General features: G+C 39.0%; 1 protein-coding gene across 1 annotated transcript in view; it reads right to left on the bottom strand.

Annotated features, from left to right (window-relative positions):
- Positions 1-22198, bottom strand: part of LOC140170242 (prenylated Rab acceptor protein 1-like) — a 31521-nt gene that overhangs the window by 907 nt on the left and 8416 nt on the right. The window contains exons 2-5 of the mRNA XM_072193575.1: positions 6720-6935; positions 4908-5005; positions 3558-3659; positions 412-508 (exon numbers count right to left, since the gene is read on the bottom strand). Of these exons, the coding sequence (XP_072049676.1) occupies positions 412-508; positions 3558-3659; positions 4908-5005; positions 6720-6935 (513 nt within the window). The remainder of the gene's footprint in view (positions 1-411; positions 509-3557; positions 3660-4907; positions 5006-6719; positions 6936-22198) is intronic.

Raw genomic sequence — 22198 nt, 5'->3', positions numbered from 1 at the left:
GAATGGAAAACCTGAGGCATAGAATGCAAACGGTAGTCTTAAACCCTTAAGGTGATATTGAGTTTTTGTGGGGTTATCCATTTTCAGGAAGTTATTTTTCACAAAAATTATATTTATTACAGTCGACTCTACAGTGGTTCCTATGTGTTATTCCGAAGGGAAGGGAGTTATTCAGAATTAAGCAGAGGAGGTGTTATTCAGAAATGAACAAAACCCTAAGCATAACCCTAACCTGTACCCTAACCCATACCCAGCCTAATTTTTGGAATAATGCCCCTTCGAAATAACATCCGTTTTAATCAATTTGGAATAAGAACCCATCAGAATAACAGGCCATCTTCCAGTACATTCACTACAATGTAGTGCAAATTAAAACTTGTCGCACAAAAGTAATATTTGTAGGATTCTTACACTTCTTCCATTTCTAAATCAGCTTCTTCCATACCATCTTCTGATGTGAGTGGGTCATAAAAAGCAGCATGTATCATGATGAAGAAGAATGAAGCACCTGTAATTGAATACAAAAGAAGCAAATGACAATATTTATACCGAATTACCGACTCAAATTGCACCATACGTAACGTTACAACCACACACTTTGAATGCAAATTTACCGGTTGCATAGCGAAATAATCTGAATACCGTATTCCGTCAAACAAACGCTCCAAACGGGGGCGTTTATTCAAGGTCAATTTTAGAACGATAATTCCCGTTAAAATCATTAGGTAAACTAAAAACACATGCTAAAATGACGAACTACGAACTAGAAACACTGACTTCTGGCTCACTTCCGGGTTTCTGATCCAGATTTTCACCAATTATTGACGCTATTATGGACCATGTACGCAACTTGGTAAGCTTACTACACAAGATAGCATGGAAATATCGGCATTTTTGAAACATCTTGGTTGAAAAAAGTTGTGGGGGCGTTTATTTGAGGAGGGGGGCGACTATTTGACGAAATACGGTACTTAAAGTTGCCTTCATGAGCGACATGCAAACATGGCGGAGTTGGTACTTTTTGATTCTACCCCTCATTCAAATGCAGCATTTTTATATCGTCCTTAGAACATGTATTGCTACATGTTTGTACTGTTTTTTAGTAAAATGTTTTGGCTTTGTTTTTTTTGGTAGTATTTTTGTAAGGTAGTATTTTTCTCAGTTTTGTATAGGGGGTCAATATTTTGCAGGCTTATTGCCTTTCGTTGTACTTCCTCCAATGAATCCAGTAACTACACTGGAATTACAGTGACTCAAGACAAGCGGTACATTATTTATGATAAGAAAAGAGGCCCCGCTAGAATGTACCTCATTTCTTAACATACCGTATTTCGTCAAATAGTCGCCCCCCTCAAATAAACGCCCCCACCACTTTTTTCAACCAAGATGTTTCAAAAATGCCGATATGTGTACATCCATATCAAAACGATGCACTTGTCGGCTGCTACATGTGTCTCATTTCACATAATAACTAGGAATAAAAACCAAACTCATATCAAGTGTAGGTCACTTTATATCATCTCCAAATAAAATTGTATAAGGAATGTTCTCTGTATTCCTAAACCATGTGACTTGGGATGATTTGAAGTGACCTCCACTTCGGAGATGAGTCTGGCATTTATTCCTAGTTATTATGTGAAATGAGACACATGTAGCAGCCGACAAGTGCATCGTTTTGATATGGATGTACACATATTTCCATGCTATCTTGTGTAGTAAGCTTACCAAGTTGCGCACATGGTCCATAATAGCGTCAATAATTGGCGAAAATCTGGATCAGAAACCCGGAAGTGAGCCTAGAAGTGTTTCTAGTTCATAGTTCGTCAATTTAGCGTGTGTTTTTAGTTTACCTAATGATTTTAATGGGAATTATCGTTCTAAAATTGACCTTGAATAAACGCCCCTTGGGAAAATGTAACGCCACCGGGCGTTTATTTGATTTAAATACGGTATATAATGAACCACTTGTCCTGAAGTTATTGGATTCCTTGCCGCTATAATATACATAACTTTTGTTACCAGTGAGTTATTATTTTTTGAGAAAAATGCCAAAATAGTCACATTATCAAAGGGTGCAGTACTACCTTAAATTGCATCATTTGTAACGCTACATCCACTATCTTCAAAATGTATCAAAATGCTTTATATTTATTTCCCTACCATTAGGATATATCTCATCACTTGTCTGCCTATGAATGATAACAGCACACAGTATGACTTTATATAATGACTATATTACATGTATGTTCCCCATTTTACACCTGGGTGGATTGGTACAAGAAAGATAAAGTGTATTTCCCAAAAACACAACATATTGACCCTGCCAGGTTTTAAACGCACAACCTTATGATGATAAGTCACAACATATTCAATAGGCTACCACTTCTTTTAATAGGCTACCATTTCTTTGAACTGAAAAACAAAAAATGCCAAAATGTGCACTTTTGGTCAAATTTAGGCCAAATTGATATACCTGGTAGATTTGATTTTAAAAACATGTTACAGTCATAACTATAAATATCTGTGACATTGTCCAAGGCTCTGTAATTACCATAACCACCCGGGTATAAGCCCACCTTCATGTATAAGCCCACCCCTTATTTTTCAAAACATTCTGGGAATAAGGGTGCACTCGGCTATAAGCCCAGTACTAAATTTTGACAAATAAAAAAAATATCAGTTGATAATTAACATTCCACACTTAGAATTTTAAGAAATAGATGATAGAAATTACTGGTACATTGGGCATATACATATGGGGATGGTTTTTCTTATTTCTAAATTCAAGTACTAGCCCCTCCCCGGTTATAAGCCCACCCCCATTTTTGAAGTGAAATCTGCCATCTAGGGGGGTGGGCTTATACCCGAGTGGTTATGGTAACATGTTGATTGCTGGAGTACTACATGCAGTTTTTGGCAACCCAGACGGAAGCCTCGGCATGCGTCCCGTCGAGATGAGCTCTCACTCAGTCAAATTTACGGTTGACCTAGCAAAAACCGATAACTTAGGTGGTCTATTTTATACTGATAATAAATTATATTGATAAGCTTTTATAGGTTGACCTGGCACTTTTTTCTACCAGGTCATCCCATAATGCTAAATTTAGCTATATGGTTTACCGAAAATAACTAAAACAACATCAAATTCTACTTACCATGGATTTAAGGTGGTACTAATAACACCCCTTGATAAATTTGTGACCATTTAATAATAACACACTGGTAACAAAAGTTATGTACATGTATATTATAGGGGCAATGAATCCAGTAACTACACTGGAATTACAGTGACTCAAGACAAGCGGTATGTTATTTATGATAAGAAAAGAGGTACCGCTAGAATGTACCTCATTTCTTAACATATATAATGAACCACTTGTCTTGAAGTTATTGGATTCCTTGCCCTATAATATTCATAACTTTTGTTACTAGTGTGTAGTTATTTTTTGAGACAAATTCATAATTAGTCACAAAATTGATCAGAGGGTGTAATACCTAATACCCCCTTACCATGGAGAAAGTACATGCATATTGTGTACCACGATGGCTCCACTTACCTAGAACCCAGAATACAGCTGATGTGGCCCCAGCAATGAAAAATAGAGGCAGAGATATGCATGCAACAGCCATGTACTGTTGGGCTAGTGTCAATTCATAGCCTGCAAAATCAGGATTACAAAAAAAATATGTAAAATGATAAGAACATCAAGCTGTAAACACATACCAAAAAGACATGTAGCCTACTATACCAGGCTAACTCAAATAGATTTGGTGCAACATTTTGTACTATTTTAGCCTGTCTTTACAAGGATAACATGGGAATCGCATTGTTTAATGTTGAAATGTAGAATATTGGAGATATTCCTGATGGATGAAGTTTGATCAAAGGGTTTCATTTTAATTAATTAAAAAAAAAAAATCTAAACGGGCGCCACTTGAGAAGCCGTGATGCAAGTAGCTATTTGCGGACCCCTGTACTATACTCATGCCCTCGTCCTACTTTCACAGCACAACGTTTCAACCAATCACAATAAGCCAATGCGTGTGCATCACGTCGCTCTGCGGCAAGCGGCATTAAAGTATGAAACTACATTGTAGCAATAGCATTACGGGGAACAGACCATTTGGCCAAGCCGGCAACCCTATATCATCAGAATCATTTTAAAAGCCAAAATAACAAGATAAAATGACAGAAACCTCATTTCCTTATCTTAGCTGCTAAACTGTGATATTCTATGGGGGATTTACATATATATTGCTCTGCTATCCTACAAACACAATATAGTTTAGCTGGATCCAATTAACAGGTAGGTGGAAGCTGGGACATTATGTAAACATTACAAATATACATGCCAAAAAATCAGTTTTGAAACAAATTAATCAAATTCGTTTAGCCTTAGGCTAGAGTCCGAAGTTGAACATTTTCTAAAATCCATTTTCTGTGTTGTCAAATTTGTGAATCCATGTTTTATGAATAAAGCTTAAAATGTATTGATTATAAATGATCAATATGCTCTGATTGGAATATTCTTACAATAAAAGGCCGACTGTTACGATGTTTGGATGGATAGGGGCTTCATGCCTTGGTAATATACCTTGATTTTGGTATTATTAACAGTATTTTATCATAAAAATGGACACATTTAACATTTATTTCTCTTATCTTAAAAAAAATTTGTCACGTCATACAAAAATTTCATTTTCTGAGTTGTACCTCCGATTCCGTGATTTTTTTGTTTTCCGTAAACGGAAAACTTCCGACTCTACCTTAGGCCTTTAAAAGGTTATCCAGGTCTAACTCCAGACTAACTTTGGTTTTTAACTAGACCAAGTTGAGGTCTTACTCTACACTAACTAGGTTTAACTAAACCAAGTCTAGAGTTAGACCTGGGTTACAGTTTTCTTACCTCCAACTTTTAATTTTCTGCTTTCATTTTTCACACTAATAAAGTAACAAGCACCAAAAGCAACAGCTAATCCTATAATCAACAAGGGTGAGGTTAGTCTGCAACAAAACAATACATTTGCTCATTAATTTTAAGGTTAGCAACTCTTTTAACCTGTTGCGATTTGGTAGTTCACAGCATCTTGCGAATGGTAGTGAGCTTTGGCAAAAATTGCATTTATCATTTCATAGCGAGCGTGTAAAAGAATTCAAATATCACAGATATACTTTTGTAGGTCCTGTGGTTCTCGAGTTATGTTGTAAAGAGGGCTGAAACAACAACACTTTAGTAACGTACATAACTCATTTAAAACAACAATAAATCAAGCCAAGTTTTCAAAGAATATTATTTGTAGAATGAACTTTTGCAAAACATCAATTAAAGTGTTATTTTTCAATAATATATTGATTTAGATTTATAATGAAAATCAATTTTTTGGCTGCTTCCACCAACAATACCTAGTCTACCCTTAAATAATTTGAAGCAATTCCTTTGCATTGCCATTGTTTGTTTTCATTGGGTTTTTTTCACCTGTTTTTGTGTCACTGTGATTTGCCCTTAGGTTGGCTTGTATCCGAGAATTCAGTGGCATCAATCCGTCTTGAAAAAGTTTGAGACATTTGCCCCAAATTGTTAATATATATTCGCTCATTTTGCCAAAAAGCGGAGGGATGTGTACGCCTGGCAAAAAACAAGATCTCGCTTTTCACGCCGTGTTTCTCGCTATTAAACAACTATCTCGCTTTTTAACAAAGTTCTGAGCAGTGTACATACTTTATAAAAATGTTGGTTTATGCCACATATTTCACAGAATTCCATAAAATGCAGTTCTATGTCGGTAAAATGCAAAATTCACAGCCATTACTACCACATGACTAGTACAAAAGCCATACTTTACTTAATAAAAAATGACATTTCATTGCAAATGAGTTCAAGTTTAGGCCAAATATCATTGTAATTGATTGAATTATTGGAGTATTTTGACTATTTAATAAAATATAATTCAAGGGCAAATTTTTGTCATTTTTTCTTCGACAGACGCCAGCAAATTTTGTTGACAATCAATTTTTAAATGCCAAATTTGGTTAAAATTTGGCGAAGTATTCGGGGTAGAATACCTTGATTGGGCAAACCAAAAATCTGGACCTCATGAGTCAAACTTTCTTGATTATTATGTTTTGATGAATCCAAGTGTGTGAAAATATTGGATCCAAAACATAATAATGATAAACTTGGATACTTTACAGTCGATATATATTGCTCTCGCTATGAGTTTTAAAATATTGGCTCGACTGAAATCTTGTCGAATATGGCTTGACCAATAATACAGGCTCAATCAACCTTATTTTATATAACAATTGGTCCATTTTCAGATTCTCTTTCAGCGTTTTTCTATTGAACATACGGTATAATAAAGAATCATTCCGGTTAGATATTAAACCAGAATATTCCCGCTCAACATGATTTTCCACTGCGCTAAATACCGGGTAAATACCCAATGCCGCGGATGTCATTTGCATATTTGCCGGTTATCATCCCCCCACATCGCGATTAAACCTTTCAAAGCTTCAGTACTCCACTGTGGCGAAGCGGAATACGGAGGCTGTGGTTTGACGAAAGCCGGCTCTCCTCTCTTTCCTACTTTTAGAAGGATAAATGCCGGCGAAATAGCGGAAAAAATTTAGCCGGCATTTGCTGCCAAATACCGGAGGACGGCATTTTCTGGTACCGGTAATCTTTAGTCTGTCCCCCTTTTTTCTGTGGAATACTTACAAACAATAAACTGCAAGTCCAAGGAAAACAAACACATAATTTGTCTGGAAATGTTCAACATTTTTCACTATTCTCTTGCCAACAGTTGCCACTGAGCTTGGTTTTGTGAATCGTGCCGTGCTGACAAATTCTCGCCATGGCCGGATATTATCTCTTCTTTTCTGTATCCAGCTACGGATGCCGGGGTTGGAAACCTGGATACTGTTCAGAGACATCCTGTGGAAAAGTAACAAAATTAAAAAAAATTGGTGTTCAAAAATATGGTGTACCATAGAATGGGGTGAATAGGGACGTACGGGTGAATAGGGACAAAAATGAGAAAAGTTTTTGAAATCTCATTTTTTTACATTTGGTTTCAAACACTTATTTTTTTTTATTTCCACAGATTGAAAGAGCAATCAAATAGTGTTTAGAAAATGGTTCAGCAGATGTTACAGAATAAATTTAGGATACAGGGTGTCCAAAATAAAATTATCTAAAAAAAGGGGTGGTCAAAACTTTCCTGCTCCCACGGCCACTATTTTAGAAAATGAGCTGGAAATTCACCAGGAACTAGCCTGTTAGGTCCTATGACTGTCTCTAAAAGATTATTTATTAACTCTGACAGGAATTTTTATAACAATTTTAAAATATTTTTCAGGTAAATGTCACCTAATACAAGGTGAATAGGGACACCCTTGCCACAACCACCCTTACCCCACCACACCCTACCCTACCACGCTCCACCCCTACCCCACTACCCTCATGAACCTACCTTAGCCTGAATCCTTCCAGGCCCAGAATTGCGGCGTCTTTTATTACCCACAATCCTTTACGTTGCCTTACAACCCGACACCGCTGTTCGTGCGTACGTTAAAGTGGGCACTTAGTTCAGTTCGCTTAGTCTCAATTGCACGTCGTTTACGCGTGCGCGCGGTTGTTTATAGAAATGGCGACGTGCACAGCGAAATTTCGTGAAGTAAACAAGCACGGAAAATGAGTATAACGGCTCTATTTGAACGAATACATACATAATTCATCAAGAAATCAAAAATAGGGTAATAAATGCACCATACAATATATCTGGATTTATTGAAGCCGTAATATTTTTCTTAAAAAACACCAGCGAACTTCGCAGTATTTCTGGATGACTTTCTGAGTAAAAATGGAACTCTTGCCAAATTAGTAACTAAAATAATAGGTTTAAAAAAAAAATAGCGGAATTTAAGAAATTTCGTCAATATACAATTAATATATAGGGTCAAATTTAATTTATTCCGAAGAAAAATTTTACATATCAATTCCATGACCCGAGTAAAGCCATCCTCAATGCAGTCCAAAAATGGACACAAATTCAACATGCAAAAGAGCGTCTAGCGTGGTGATGGTTGAAAGGCACTCAGCGGGGGAATTGCGGCGCGATTGTAGGCCTATACATGCCTAATAAAAATAACAAAATAATGTTCATAAAAAAATAGAAATGTAAAAATAGGAACAGCTTCATGTTTCTGCATAATATATACCAACATCGGCCTAGCCCGTAGCCTATTATAGGCCTAGGCCACAGAATTCTGTGGCCTAGGCCTAAATAGTATAAATTTTCTTTTTTTCCCCGTTTTTTTTAAAAATGATGAGTGTATAATGGTTTATTGTCACATCACTATTAGCAATTTTTTTGATTACTATCAATCATTATTTTTTTTAATGATCGCGTCTAGGCCAGGCTGAGCTGGCCAATGGCGGTACCAGGAATTTTTCCAGGGGGGGGGCATGAGTGGGGGGGGGGGACAAAGTGAATTCAGGCAAAATCGACAAATGTTGCGCAAAATTGCCGCAAAAAGTGGAAATTTGCGTAATTTTGGGTTTTTTCCTCAAAAGTGTGGGGAGAGGAACGGGGGGGCAAGAAAATATTTGGGCTGCATTGCCCCCCCACCCCCGTAGCGCCGCCGCCGAAGCCAACGGCAGGGTGGTGCCGCTACCGTCGGGGTGCGATGGTCCTGCTGATCCTCTGGCTGACTCGTAGTACTCTTATATGTCAACTGCCGCAAAAATGTTCAATTTCAGTAATAAAATTGGCCAAAAGGTGGTTAATTAATTGTGGCCTAACCTCTGCCCCCTCCCCCCCCCCCCCACACACACACACGGCAGGCTTCTCTCGTCTCCTCTCTGACCACCCAGCAACATACACAAAACGTTTTAAATAAAAACGGCTTTGGGTTTTGGTTTGGGTAAAAACGTTGTAAATGTCGGGAAAGGTTATGAAAACACACAAAAATAACATTTTTAAAATGTTGTCAAAATGTGTTTACAAACTATTTTTACAAACATATTTGCCAACTATTTTGTCAACACTTAAAGGGGGTAACCCTATTGGTTTTGGATATGGATTGTCTTTAAAATTACATAATAATATCAAATATCTCCCCCTTTATGCTGCTTTGTGAAAAAACGAGAGCATTTTCAGCGTAAATGTGAATAAATAGCCAAATTTGCAATCCAATACCTTGTATACGTGAATTGCATTCTGGGTAGGCATGCAACAACAACAATTACCGTTAGTATGACGAATGCTGACATGCTGCAATGCCCGGCCCGTATTGAACGGAAAATATTTGTTTGTTTTTTTTTTTGTACTGTTTCAAAAAAGAAAAAAAGGAAACAAAATATATTTCCCCTTGCAATATGTACATTTCAAATTAATATAAAAAGTTTGGGTTAAAATGGAGAGGAAAAAAACCTTCCGATACGGGTTTTGAACCGGGTACCTCTTGGGTAAAAGAACGGTAGCGCTAGCCAATTGAGCTATTTCACCAACTGAAATAATCAAGGAATTGTTTTAATTATATACGGCGGACCGTCTCCTCAGCACTTAGCGTAGTTCGCTTTTTCTCTTCCCATGATCCAAGTAATTTTTATTGTTTACAAACTGGTATACCTGTAAAACCGCTGTGATTCATGATTTCTCGAAATACATCGACTTGGAGCGTCAAATTTCAGGATAGTAATGAGAAAAATAGTATCTATTATGTGATACCAAAACCTCATCAACAATGAAAAAAATCGGGGATGATGCTGTCGATCGGGTCACGGACCTTTAAATAACAGTATGTAAGAATATTTGTAGTTATCAAAAATATTTTTAAATGTTATAAAACGTAATATACCCTTAGTATAACCTTTATACCCGATATTTAAACGTTTTCTATAAAGCCATGATTTCTCATTCCGTGTTACACAATTTAAAATCCGTGTTACAAACTGGACGATTTAATTCCGTGATTTTCCGTTTTCCACAATAAAGAATTGAAGATTTAAAACAAACATGTTTTAAAAGTGTATTTTGTCTTAGATTTTACTGTAGTATGGCCAGAATCTGGCATCGAAGGCCTAGAATTAATGCTAGAATGGATCGTTTTTATGGTTGATTACTGCTAAATAATCACTTTTCTTTGTTCTATTTTGCAAACCAACACAAAAAGGGTATGGGTAGACATTTTGCACAGTTTTTCACTTCTTTGTTGCATTTCCAAATTTCCGTGAGCAACCCCGAATTCCGTGAATTTTTCCGTTTTTCCGTATCACAGAGAAATCATGGCTTTAGTTTTTTAGCAACCTTTGCTAACCTTTTGCGACCAATGTCTAAAACGTTTTGTGTTTGCTGGGTATATATGCATGTGTCGTGTAGGCCCTATGTTTTTGTTTAAGTTCAGGATTTTCAATACAAATGAATAGGCCTAGGCCTATGAATTGTTTTACAATTACAATAAAGATGCATGAAATTTTCCTCTTTTTTTTTTTTTTAAAGATGACCTCATTCGAAATAGTTTATGTTTATATAGCCCATGCACACAATTTTGTACATCAGATTTCCGACGCGGCGTTTTGTGGATAATTGAGACGAGTTCTAAATTTGAGAAGTTTTGTGCACAAAATGCCTATAATTCATGATGAAATCGGTAAATCATATATATATAAAGCAATCTTAAAGTTTCCTTTCTCACCTAGGCCTATCCTCTATGTGAAAATAAATATATGTGATTTCAGACTTAAAATTTTATTTAAATAATATTAATGATTTAAACAAATATAATTTAATGGCCAACAAAGGTCATTAAAAAATGTACGAGTCTTACTAAACTCCGATCCTTCAGCAACTTTTCAGATATTGATGGATGGTCAACGTAAAAGAGGGGTGGGTGATGGAATTTTATCCCCAGGGGTTATAACTGCTAGGCCTACGCAATTACATGATATTCAAAAATCAAAGTAGTATCCGCAACATCATCATAGTCATCATCATTACCATTATAGGCCTAATTATGATCATCGTTCATGACCAAGTTCATCATGATCATGCATGACATGACATCATGATGGTCATCATGATCATGATGAGAGTTACCATCATGGTCATCATTATCATCATCATCATCATCATCATCATCATCATCATCGTCATCATCATCATCATCATTACAAAATCATAATCATCACCTACAACATCATCATACATCATCATTTACAACATCATCATTATCAGCATATGATGATTATCATCATCATCTTTTCTTAACCATTGTTAACACTGGCGTTCTACCAGGATCCCAAATTGTTTTTCAATTTTATCACTTTTTCTCTATTACAAATAGCGTATAAGCGGCGTACATTGTGTATAATGCTTATCAAAAAACTTGTATAGACAGAAGCCTATAGGTATAGGCCTATATTTACCAGTAATTTGTAAATCTACCATGGAACTCTTTGTTTCATTATTGGGATTATCACAGTCTTGCTTTGTCATATTAAACTTACACATAGATATGGCTTTACATGGTAGTGAATTAATGTAGGCCTATATTAGGGCTAGGCTAAGGTTTAATGGGCCTGTTGCCTAATGTGAAGAGGCCTAGGCGTGTTTTGCTTGTCTCAACTAAAGCAATATTGTAAGTGTATACAAGATTCCAGATAATAATGCTTATTATATAAATATAATCAACATATATACCTGGTATGCTTAAAACTTGATCATGTTGATCATTGGACAAAAATACTGTAAGCTAGGCCTACCGCGGCTACGCGCAACGGCTACGATACGGTGATTCCTTCACAAGTATAATTCTGCATGCCGCGGCATCAAGTTAGTTGATAAGATAAATCCTGCATAAAACCACCTTCGGTCACGTACATGATAACCACAAAGACTGATGATATAGTATATCCATGAACTAATATATAAGACATAATTATATTTATTATTTTATAATACGACGGCATTGACGCAGTTGCATGTTCGCTGGGTGTGGAAAAGCTATGAAATAATGTGTAACCGTTTAGGCCTGCAGTCATTTACATTTTGGCCCATTTCATTTGTGCTGCTAAGCTTGTTTCATCGTATACAACTACACTTCAAAGTCCTCTTGATCTATTTTTTGGATCATTTTGTGACTTGCTGCTGGTATCGTGCTTTGTAGAATCGATGTCCTTCAATTCATCAGAGATGTTGATTTTATATCATGCATATATTGACCATGTATGCATGGATTAATACCGGTACGCGGCGCTAGGCCTTCATGCGTTATGTCGAATGCGATATGTACAGCAAGATCAGCTGATGGGATCAGCTGTTCAATGTTTGTAAACAAAATAGACGGATACATAGTAAACAAGAATAGGGGGGTTATCAATTGATTTAATTTAAAAAATCGTAACATATCATGATATAAATGCAAAATACAGGGACATCTTCTGGAAGGTATATTTAAATTTTCAACGCAAAAAAGGAATAAAAAATAGTCCAAAATTAGAAGACATATATTTTAAAAAATAGAATTGATAAGTAAAATTTGAAAGCATGAGTGAATATCGACATTGATAGTTATTAATAAAAACTATGTGGTATATCTGGATTTGCGCTGAAAAATATTTGGAACTGGCTTTTAATTTATATATTTGGCAATTTCTGAAAAATAGTTCAAATCTGTATTTTAGGGACATCTGAATAAAAACAATGTTTTGAAGACATTGTTTTGACTTTTGAAAAAAATGAGCAATATTATATGAAAGAGAACATTTTATTTATAAAAGTAGGCCTACATCAATATTTATGCCTACAATGGGAACTAAAAGGCGGTATAGTCACGAAATACAATGCGACTGTATTTACGCATGGCGCTAAATTAAGCGCAAGTTGAATTTCAAATTTCGCGGGAAAACTGCCTAAGCGACGCGCATTCAGACTAGGAGTTAAAACTAAGTGCCCACGACGAACAGCGGTGCCGATGACCGTGCGTAGATGTTGAAAGGACTGGAGGATTTAGTCTAAACCTACCCCACCACCTTAACCCTACAACCACCACCCTTAAATCACTATACCGCATCCTGACTCCACTAGCATCATTAAACCTACCATCCCCACCATCCTACAGTTCCTACCCCACTACCACACCACCCTACCCAGGCTACCACCCTCATCCACCTCTAATACTGCCAGAACTACCCCACACTCTATACTCCAGTTATACTTTCCTTATCAAGACCAGTGCTGTCCCTATTGACCCCAAAGTCGGGGTCAATAGGGACACCAACATTTTATAAAAAAATATATACCCCCCCACATATATTCAATTTTTTATAACATTTGGTGAAATTGGTAGATTAAAGGCCATCATGGGTGGACATAATATGCCCTCAAATGTTTGGCTCATGGGGCTACAGGAAAAAAACTACAATCTAGAGAGTGCCAAAATTGTCCCTATTCACCCCATTCTATGGTACCGTATTTAAGGGTGTACTACACCCCTGGCCAATTTTGTGCCTATTTTTGCATTTTTCTCAAAATTTATAGCGCATTGACAAGTAAGATATGTGTAGGGGCAAGGACTACAACTACTGCACTGAAAATTCAGCAACTCAAGGCAAGTAGTTATTGATTTATTGATCAAATATTGGTTTTCCCTCATTTTTGACTGTAACTCCACAACCGTTGTCTGTGTTGAAATAAAATTTCCAGTGCAGTAGTTGTAGTCCTTGCCCCTATAAAATACATATCTTACTTGTCACCAATGCGCTATCATTTTTGAGGAAAAATGCAAACATAGGCACAAATTTGGGCAGGGGTGTAGTACCCCCTTAAGATGTTAACCCTAACCCTACCCGTGGTTTTTGTGCTACCGGAAGGGAAAGAAGGAACGAAAAAGGAGAGAAAATGAAGAAGAAAGTCACTTGGCTTTGGATTGAACCTCGGACCCCTCGCATGCCACGCAGAAGATCCCCAGCATGTAGCTACACAGGTGGCGTTGGCGCCAACGATTCCCTGGGTATATATGACTTGGTCTGATTGCGTCATGAAGTCCCGTGGAATGCATGCACGCAGAGTGGTTTTAATAGTGAGCTTTAGTGAGTCCTAGTTGGGTTAGGGTTAAGGAGGCATATAGGAAAAACATGCATATAGCTTAACCCTAACCCTACCCGTGGTTTTTGTGCTATCGGAAGGGAAAGAAGGAATGAAAAAGGAGAGAAGATGAAGAAGAAAGTCACTTGGCACCCCCGGGATTCGAACCTCGGACCCCTCACATGCCACGCAGAAGATCCCCAGCATGTAGCTACACAGGTGACGTTGGCCCGGCCAACGATTCCCTGGGTATATGACTTGGTCTGATTGCGTCATCAAGTCCCGTGGAATGCATGCACGCAGAGTGGTTTTAATAGTGAGCTTTAGTGAGTCCTAGTTGGGTTAGGGTTAATGTGTTAGATTCCACTGAGGAATCAATCAATCAAACAAGCCTGCAGAATACAGCTGTATGATCCTTAGTACAGTTTTCCTACAGATTTCTGTGCAGTACACAAGGGATAAACCAAACATATTAGTGACAATGTAAAGTTGCTCTTTTATTAGTACAAGGAACTTAAATACGTTGTCCTCATTCACAAACTGATACTATCTGTCCAACGTATAAGACTAATGCTGGTTTCATACTACCCTGCCGCTTGCCGCTGAGCGGCGTGGCGCACGCGCATTGCAGACAAACGGACACAATAAAGGCTTGTCATTGGTTGAACCGCCCTGCCGCTTGCCGCAGCGGCAAGCGGCAGGAAAGTATGCTGGAGGCTTAAGACCGTACGGCAGCATGTTGAAGGAATATTACACAGTCAAGAATAGGCTCCGTCCCCCGTTGTTTGGGATCCCTCACAGTCTCCCAAAACATCAAAATCGATGCACGTATACTTACTTAAGGGATGAGCCTATAGGAATAACGACCAAACAAAGAAATTCTTGTTTATGCCGTAATATTGTAGTCTTTCAACCCTTTCACAACTTCAGCTGTGTAACTTACAAAATTCCCGCTAAAAAGTGGTTCTTTTAATTTTAGAAAATACATTAATAATCGCATTGGACTTTTCGTACTGATCGTACTATAAGTGACCACCAGCCTATAATGTTCTAATCACACTATAGACTGGGATTACATGTGACGTCATTGCCAGGCAATTGGTCTCTATTGTTCCTTGCCGGAAATATGCCCACGCAGTCGGGGACCGTGCTTTTAAAAGCGCCCGCCAGATCACAATAAGGCCATTGAGCTGTGTAGTGGCCATACGTACTCGTTGAAATATAACGGTAGCACGTTCCCTTACCGACTCATTATTAATGTGTGGAAAGGGGTCAGGGACGGTATTCTGATCATATACATTCTAATCCTTTCTTTTGAGGTCAATAGATAAAAGAAAGGCCTTGAACACAGGTGCGGAGTTGTAGATAATATTTAATCATCAAAGCTGCTGGCATAAGACATTTCGAGGAGGCAGCGCTTATTATTTCTTGTAAACACAATCTAATGTGGTACTCACTACATGTAGAAGGCCGGGCGGGTCTGCAAATTAGTGCATGAAGCTAGTAAAGATATAGCTTCATGTTTAGTTTAATCAATTAAAATACTATGGCAGGATATAAAAAAAAATCGCGAGGCATTCTTTCTTGTTATGGACGACAAGTATTAATTTTTATATTATTATGACAAAATCCAGTCCCTTCTCAATTGAATAGGCTCCGAGATTAGACTTTCCTTTCCAAAAATAAATTATATGGCCTAGAGGACATGATATAGGCCTAATCTAAACCCATATTCGGTATCCAGAAACCTTCACAGTCCGAAGCGGCGTTTGCACTCGCATCGCATTAAACTAGACAAAGTTCGCTAAACTGAGGCCTGCTTCAATTGCCAACCTTTATCGAGGCGAGTTTGAGGTTTCATAGTCATCTATTACCTATACCATTTTTCACCCCGATAGTGATGTCAACGCGTTGTGAACAGCTGTTTCGCTCTCGCATCTATGCGGTGTCTTTAAGCGCGTGCGTATGTACACCAGCGCCATCGAACTCCAGCGAGTGATGCTGCGCCTAATAAAATTCGTATAATGCCCCCCAGCATACTTTCCTGCCGCTTGCCGCAGCGCGGCAAGCGGCAGAGCGTTCAACCAATGACAAGCCTTGATTGTCTGCAATGCGCGTGCGCCGCGCCGCTTATTGCAAGCGGTAGGGTAGTATGAAACCAGCTTTATACTGACGTGACCCCGGATGTGACGTCACTGTCACATCAGGGTGAAATGGTATTGAACAACACAAACCAGCCAAATTTGTCCTAAGTTTGAACAGCCATTAGAAAAACCGTGAATATAGTGTCAGAAAGTCTTACACATCTTAGTATAACCTTGTCGTTAGTGTGATATTGAATGCAGCGCAATATTTGGAATATATTCGTACACGGTGTGGGCAAATAGTTGATCAAATGTAGGCTAAGTAGGCCTAAATCATGAAAATCGCTTAATCTGAATAATACCAACCAGTAACAGACATTGAGACAACGCTACTTGAGAAGTTTGAGGTAAGTAAAGCTTTTCCTTGTTATAAAAAACAAGGAAAAGGCAGTCATTTTTATCACAACGCGATATTTAAAAAAAGTACATTTTGAGAGGGCCTACGCTGGTTCTTTTGATTCTAGTTTAAAATCTGTTCATCACATGCAGTCCGATTTGGTATCTATGGTTTCATCAAAGTCTTGAGAACTAATTTGGATGGTATATTGTGTAGTGTTGTGCGCCCGTAAGTCAATTAGGCGATTAACCAATCACGTACCAGTAGTTAAACACAGCTTGTATGAAATCATAACCTTTGACCTAAATCAGCACTCGATATATAAACACGATATTAGAAACATATTACCGAGTCATTTGACCGTCATTATATCTGGCGTTTCATCTTATTATGAGGTCCCCAACGATCTTTCACTGGCGACGAGGATAAATTAAAACATTTGCCACCACTCTGAACTGACATATGTACAGACTTTTCAAGGATTGGGTAAGATTGAATCAGATTACGTCTCATCATATGAACACTAGTGATCATGGCAAACTTCAACATCCCATCACCTTTACCACTGTCTATGTCAGATCATAATCTATCGCAAAACTGGATTAAATTTCATCAATGTTTCAAGAACTTTGAGATAGCCACAGGGATTAAGGAAAAGGCGATGAAACTCGTGATAGCAACCCTGTTGTCAGTCATTGGTCAGGAAGCATGGGACACATTTAATACATTCCAATTCACTACAGATGGGGATGAAAAGAAATTTGATAAAGTCATCGAAAAATTTGAAACATACTGCAAAGGGAAGAAGAACACAACCTACGAGCGATACGTATTTAATTGTCGCACACAAAATGAGGGAGAAAACGTTGATGTTTTCATTGTTGCACTGAAAAACTAGCCGAAACGTGCGAATTTGGTGATCTGAAAGAATCCCTAATCCTAGACCGGGTCATCATCGGCATCCGGGATAGTAATACCAAACGTAGACTTCTAAGAGAAGAAAACCTGACATTAGACAAGGCTATGTCCCTAATTATAGCCACAGCAGCTGCATCGGTGCAGCTTAAGCACATGACTAATACACAACAGGCGCAGGCTGCCCCAATTAACGCGATTGGCACAGTACGCAAATTCAAAGCGCCAGGTCAAACCAGGGCCAACCCACCTACAAACCCTCGAGCTCGAAAGCGGACTGTCGCAACTGTGGTGGGCAATTCCCACACCCTAATGGCAATGACTGTCCAGCGAAAGGTAAAACCTGCAACTACTGCAAGAAAAAAAACCATTTCGAGAAGAAATGTAGGGGAAAATCGTATGCACGCGCGAATATGGTGACCGAAGAAGGCGATATTGATCCAGACAGTGAATCTGAGGAAGAATATGCATACATTCTCAGCAACAGATCTGAAGACGAGACAGACGAAGAAAAACAGCCGCGAGTACCAATAACCATTAATGGCCAACAGACTATAGTAATAGTAGACTCTGGCGCGACTGTCAATGTCATGACCAAGAAACAATACGATGCTTTGAGCATCAAACCCAAATTGCAGCGGTCAACCAAGAAAATTTTTGCGTATGGCGCTAAGAAACAACTATACACATATGGCAAAATACCTGTTGTCATCTTCTGTAATAACACCCGCATAGACACAGAATTTCATGTTGTCCGAGCAATAGGAGTCAGTGACCCGCTTTTGTGCTACAGCAGCGCAAAGAAACTGAAAATCATTGAGATACACGTCTTGCACTCTGTCGACACTTCAAGTTCAGAGATGTCCATAGATGAACTTGTGCAAAGCTATGATGATCGGTTCACAGGCCTTGGCAAGTTGGCTGATACCAAGTGTAAACTCCATGTAAATGATGATATTCAGCCGATCACACAACCACACCGCCGCATACCCTTTCCAGTGAGAAAGCAAGTGGAGGCTGAGCTAGAAAGACTGAAAAGCCTGGATGTCATTGAGGCTGGGTCGGATACGCCAACACCATGGATCTCACCCATTCGGGTTGTAAAGAAACCTAAAAGCCCTGATGAGATACGCCTATGCATAGACATGCGCGCCCCAACAAAGCAATACAACGCTTGAGCGTCATGTCACCAACGGTTGGCGACATCATCATAAACTTGAATGGTGCCACCGTCTTCTCTAAGCTGGACTTAAAGAATGGATACCATCAGATAGAACTTGATAAAGAATCACGGTATCTCACAGTCTTCTCAACACATGTTGGACTATTTCAGTTTAAAAGACTGAATTTTGGTGTCAACAGTGCAGCTGAACAGTTCCAGAATCTGATCCAATCAGCTTTGGCAGGATTACCAGGCGTCATCAACATCAGCGATGATATCCTTGTGTACGCGAAAGATCCGCAGGAACACAAGCAACGCCTCGCAAACTGTCTACAACGACTGCGCTTGTGAAAGAAACTTGACATTAAACAAGAACAAGTGTGCCTTCAACAAAGAAAAGATTGAATTCTTTGGTCATGTTTTCAGTGCCGCGGAATCTCTCCATCGCCAGATAAAGTTGAGAGCTTGCAAAACGCAGCGCCACCAACCAGCAAGGAAGAGGTCCGCAGCTTCTTAGGACTCGCTACATACTGCTCGCGATTCATCCCGCGACTAGCCATGATCTCTGAACCACTGCGGTTGTTGATAAAGGATGCGACACCATGGACCTGGGGACAGAAACAAGAAAGCGCCCTCAAGCAGATCAAAGAGTCCATAACCGAACATTGCAATATGGCCTACTTTAATCCACACGCACGCACAGAGGTGGTTGTTGGCGCTTGAGCCCAGTGGGACTTTGCGCAATGCTCGTGCAACTTGACGACACTAATAACGCATCAACTCTAGTCTCCCTAGCCAGCCGGTCGCTGACCGAGGTTGAACAACGTTATTCGCAAACGGAACGCGAAGCCTTAGCAGCAGCATGGGGCTGTCGGCATTTCCACTTGTACTTATACGGTAGTGAATTTACCATTGTGACTGACCACAAACCACTGGTACCGCTATTTAACAATGTACACTCTAAACCACCTTGCCGCGTTGAGAAGCTTATCTTGAAACTACAGCAATACACTTATGAAGTTGTATACCGCCCTGGCAAGAATAATCCAGCAGATTACCTATCTCGCCATCCACTCTCCAGCACCGCACCAGAAATGGACACAGATGAACATGTTAACTTTATTCTTAATAGTGCCATTCCCGAGTCTGTGAGTTTGAAAGACATTCAAGAAGCTATTGAAACAGACGAAACTCTACAGCGATGTAAGCAGGCACACCGCTCTAACTCATGGCAGAAAGAAATCGCTGATGCAACAGGGGATGTCAAGACAGAGCTGACACTTCTAAACCGCGTAAAAGATGAGATCACAGAAACCTCATCTGATGTCTTACTTCGCAATGATAGGATCATAATACCTCAATCGCTGCGCCAAAAGGTCATTGACCTAGCACACGAAGGCCATTTGGGAGTGGTCAAAACAAAGCAGCTACTTCGACAGAAAGTATGATTTCCGGGGATAGACAAGAAAGTTGAGGAAACTATTGCAAAATGCATACCGTGTCAAGCAACGCACGTAGACAACAGTCATGAAGAAGTACACATGTCTGAATTACCAGCTGCTCCATGGACGCACCTAAGCGCAGAAATAGGACAGAACAAAGGCTACCTGCTTAGTCATTGATGACTACAGTCGCTTTCCTGTAGTCGAACCAGTGAGCTCAACATCAGCAAAGGCAGTGATCCCTAAACTAGATAGGATTTTCGCAATGTTTGGCATCCCAGAAGTCTTGCGCACCGACAATGGCCCGCCTTATAACAGTGATGACTTTGCCAAGTTTTGCGCAACACATGGGATTTCAACACCGCAAGATAATGCCTAGATGGCCACAAGCTAATGGTATCGCTGAAAGACTGATGAGATCACTCAAGAAAGTACACCAGACAGCGCACACAGAGCAGAAAAGCAGCCAACAAGCACTCAATGAGTTCCTTCGCAACTACAGAGCAACCCCCATCCTACAACTGGCGATCGCCATCGTCATTGCTCCTCGACACACAGCAAGAACACGCTTACCAGAATTTCCAGCACAGCCTAAAGCTAGCGATGACACTACTGGCGTCAGCATGACAAACACCAGAAAGAGCGCATGAAGCAATACGAGGACTCAAAGAGACGCACTAAACCTGTACTAATCGGTATCAGTGACATGGTCCTCCTGAGGCGAGAAGGACATATTGGCAATGAAACCTCGCCTTATGATCCAGACCCGTATCAAGTCACTGAAATCAAAGGTAGCATGGTCACCGCTGAACGAAAGGATAAGAAAGTAACCAGAAACGCAACTTTCTTCAAAGTCCTGAAACATTACATGTCACCTGATGATGAAGACATCGACGACATTGAAATACCAGCTGATCCTCCAAATGCACCGCTTGATCCGCAACACCGATTGAGCAGCGCAGTCAGCGCATCCGTCATCCACCCAAGCATTTGCAAGATTTTGTGAGGGAAAAGTGACATAGTGACATTTGTTGCCACAAATATAAATGGACTACCTAGAACAACTCAAAGGAAAAAATCAATAGTCCAAAAAGATTGTGTAAAAATGTGTATGTGTACATACAAAGTCAAACAGTTGAGTACCAGTAAAGTAGGTTATTGTATCAATAATCTAAATTGACTCAAGAACTTTTTACACTGAGCAAACTTGGGTACGTATACTGCTAAACCAAGGAAAGACTATTAAGCTGACTTTATACAAGAAATAGACTTAAGAACTTTTATACTAAGTTGACTAATGAACCTTTTTGTGCTAAGCCAGCATAAAGAATTTGGTCACTTCAAAAGGTTGAAAGTCAGTATGAAAATTTCAGTTCAAGTTTTGAAGTTTAATGACTGAGCAGTTTTGTTGAACATTATGAACTCCAGGAGATAGTTCAGAACCAATGTCTCATTGAAAGAGGCTCAATTAGTTGTTGCAAGTTTCCAGTTATAAAAAAAAATGTTTGAAGTATGATCAGAAAACTTTTAGCGCAAAGCTATTTTCGTAATTGATCCAAATCACTTGGCATGTGTAACTGGTCCAGCTGATATGAACTACATGTGAATCAGAGAATTGACACTTTTAAGAAACACACATTTTAGTAGACTTGCTAAGAGGTTGAACACTGCATTTTTTAGAACAAAGGTCCCACTTGGCATGGATGTTCCTTGGGGCAAGAGAAAAAGATTCATCCAAAGAGACACTCTGTCTCTATGCATAAAAACCCCTAATTAGCATAAATTATGCTAATTAGTACCCAAAATATAGTATTTTCTAACTTTTGGACCATTTCACCTAAAAAAACTATAAATAGTTGAATTTGGTTTACTTTAGGGTGAGAATTAATTTTGGGGGTGTTTTGGGAATCCGTGCCCATTTTGACCCTCAAATTCAAGATGGCTGCTGGCCGCCATCTTTAAAATAAGCGTTTTACAACTTTTGAACCATTTGAGCTACAAACTTGTGTGACATATCAATTTGTACTAATTTGGGGTTGGAAAACTCATTTCTGGCACTGTTTATGTGATATGAGGTATTTTGAAAAGGGTACCAGGGTTTTTAAATGTG

This window comes from Amphiura filiformis, chromosome 14, assembly GCF_039555335.1.
Source record: "Amphiura filiformis chromosome 14, Afil_fr2py, whole genome shotgun sequence".
In the NCBI taxonomy this organism is placed as follows: domain Eukaryota; kingdom Metazoa; phylum Echinodermata; class Ophiuroidea; order Amphilepidida; family Amphiuridae; genus Amphiura; species Amphiura filiformis.
This window is presented reverse-complemented; position numbering and strand designations above follow the sequence as displayed.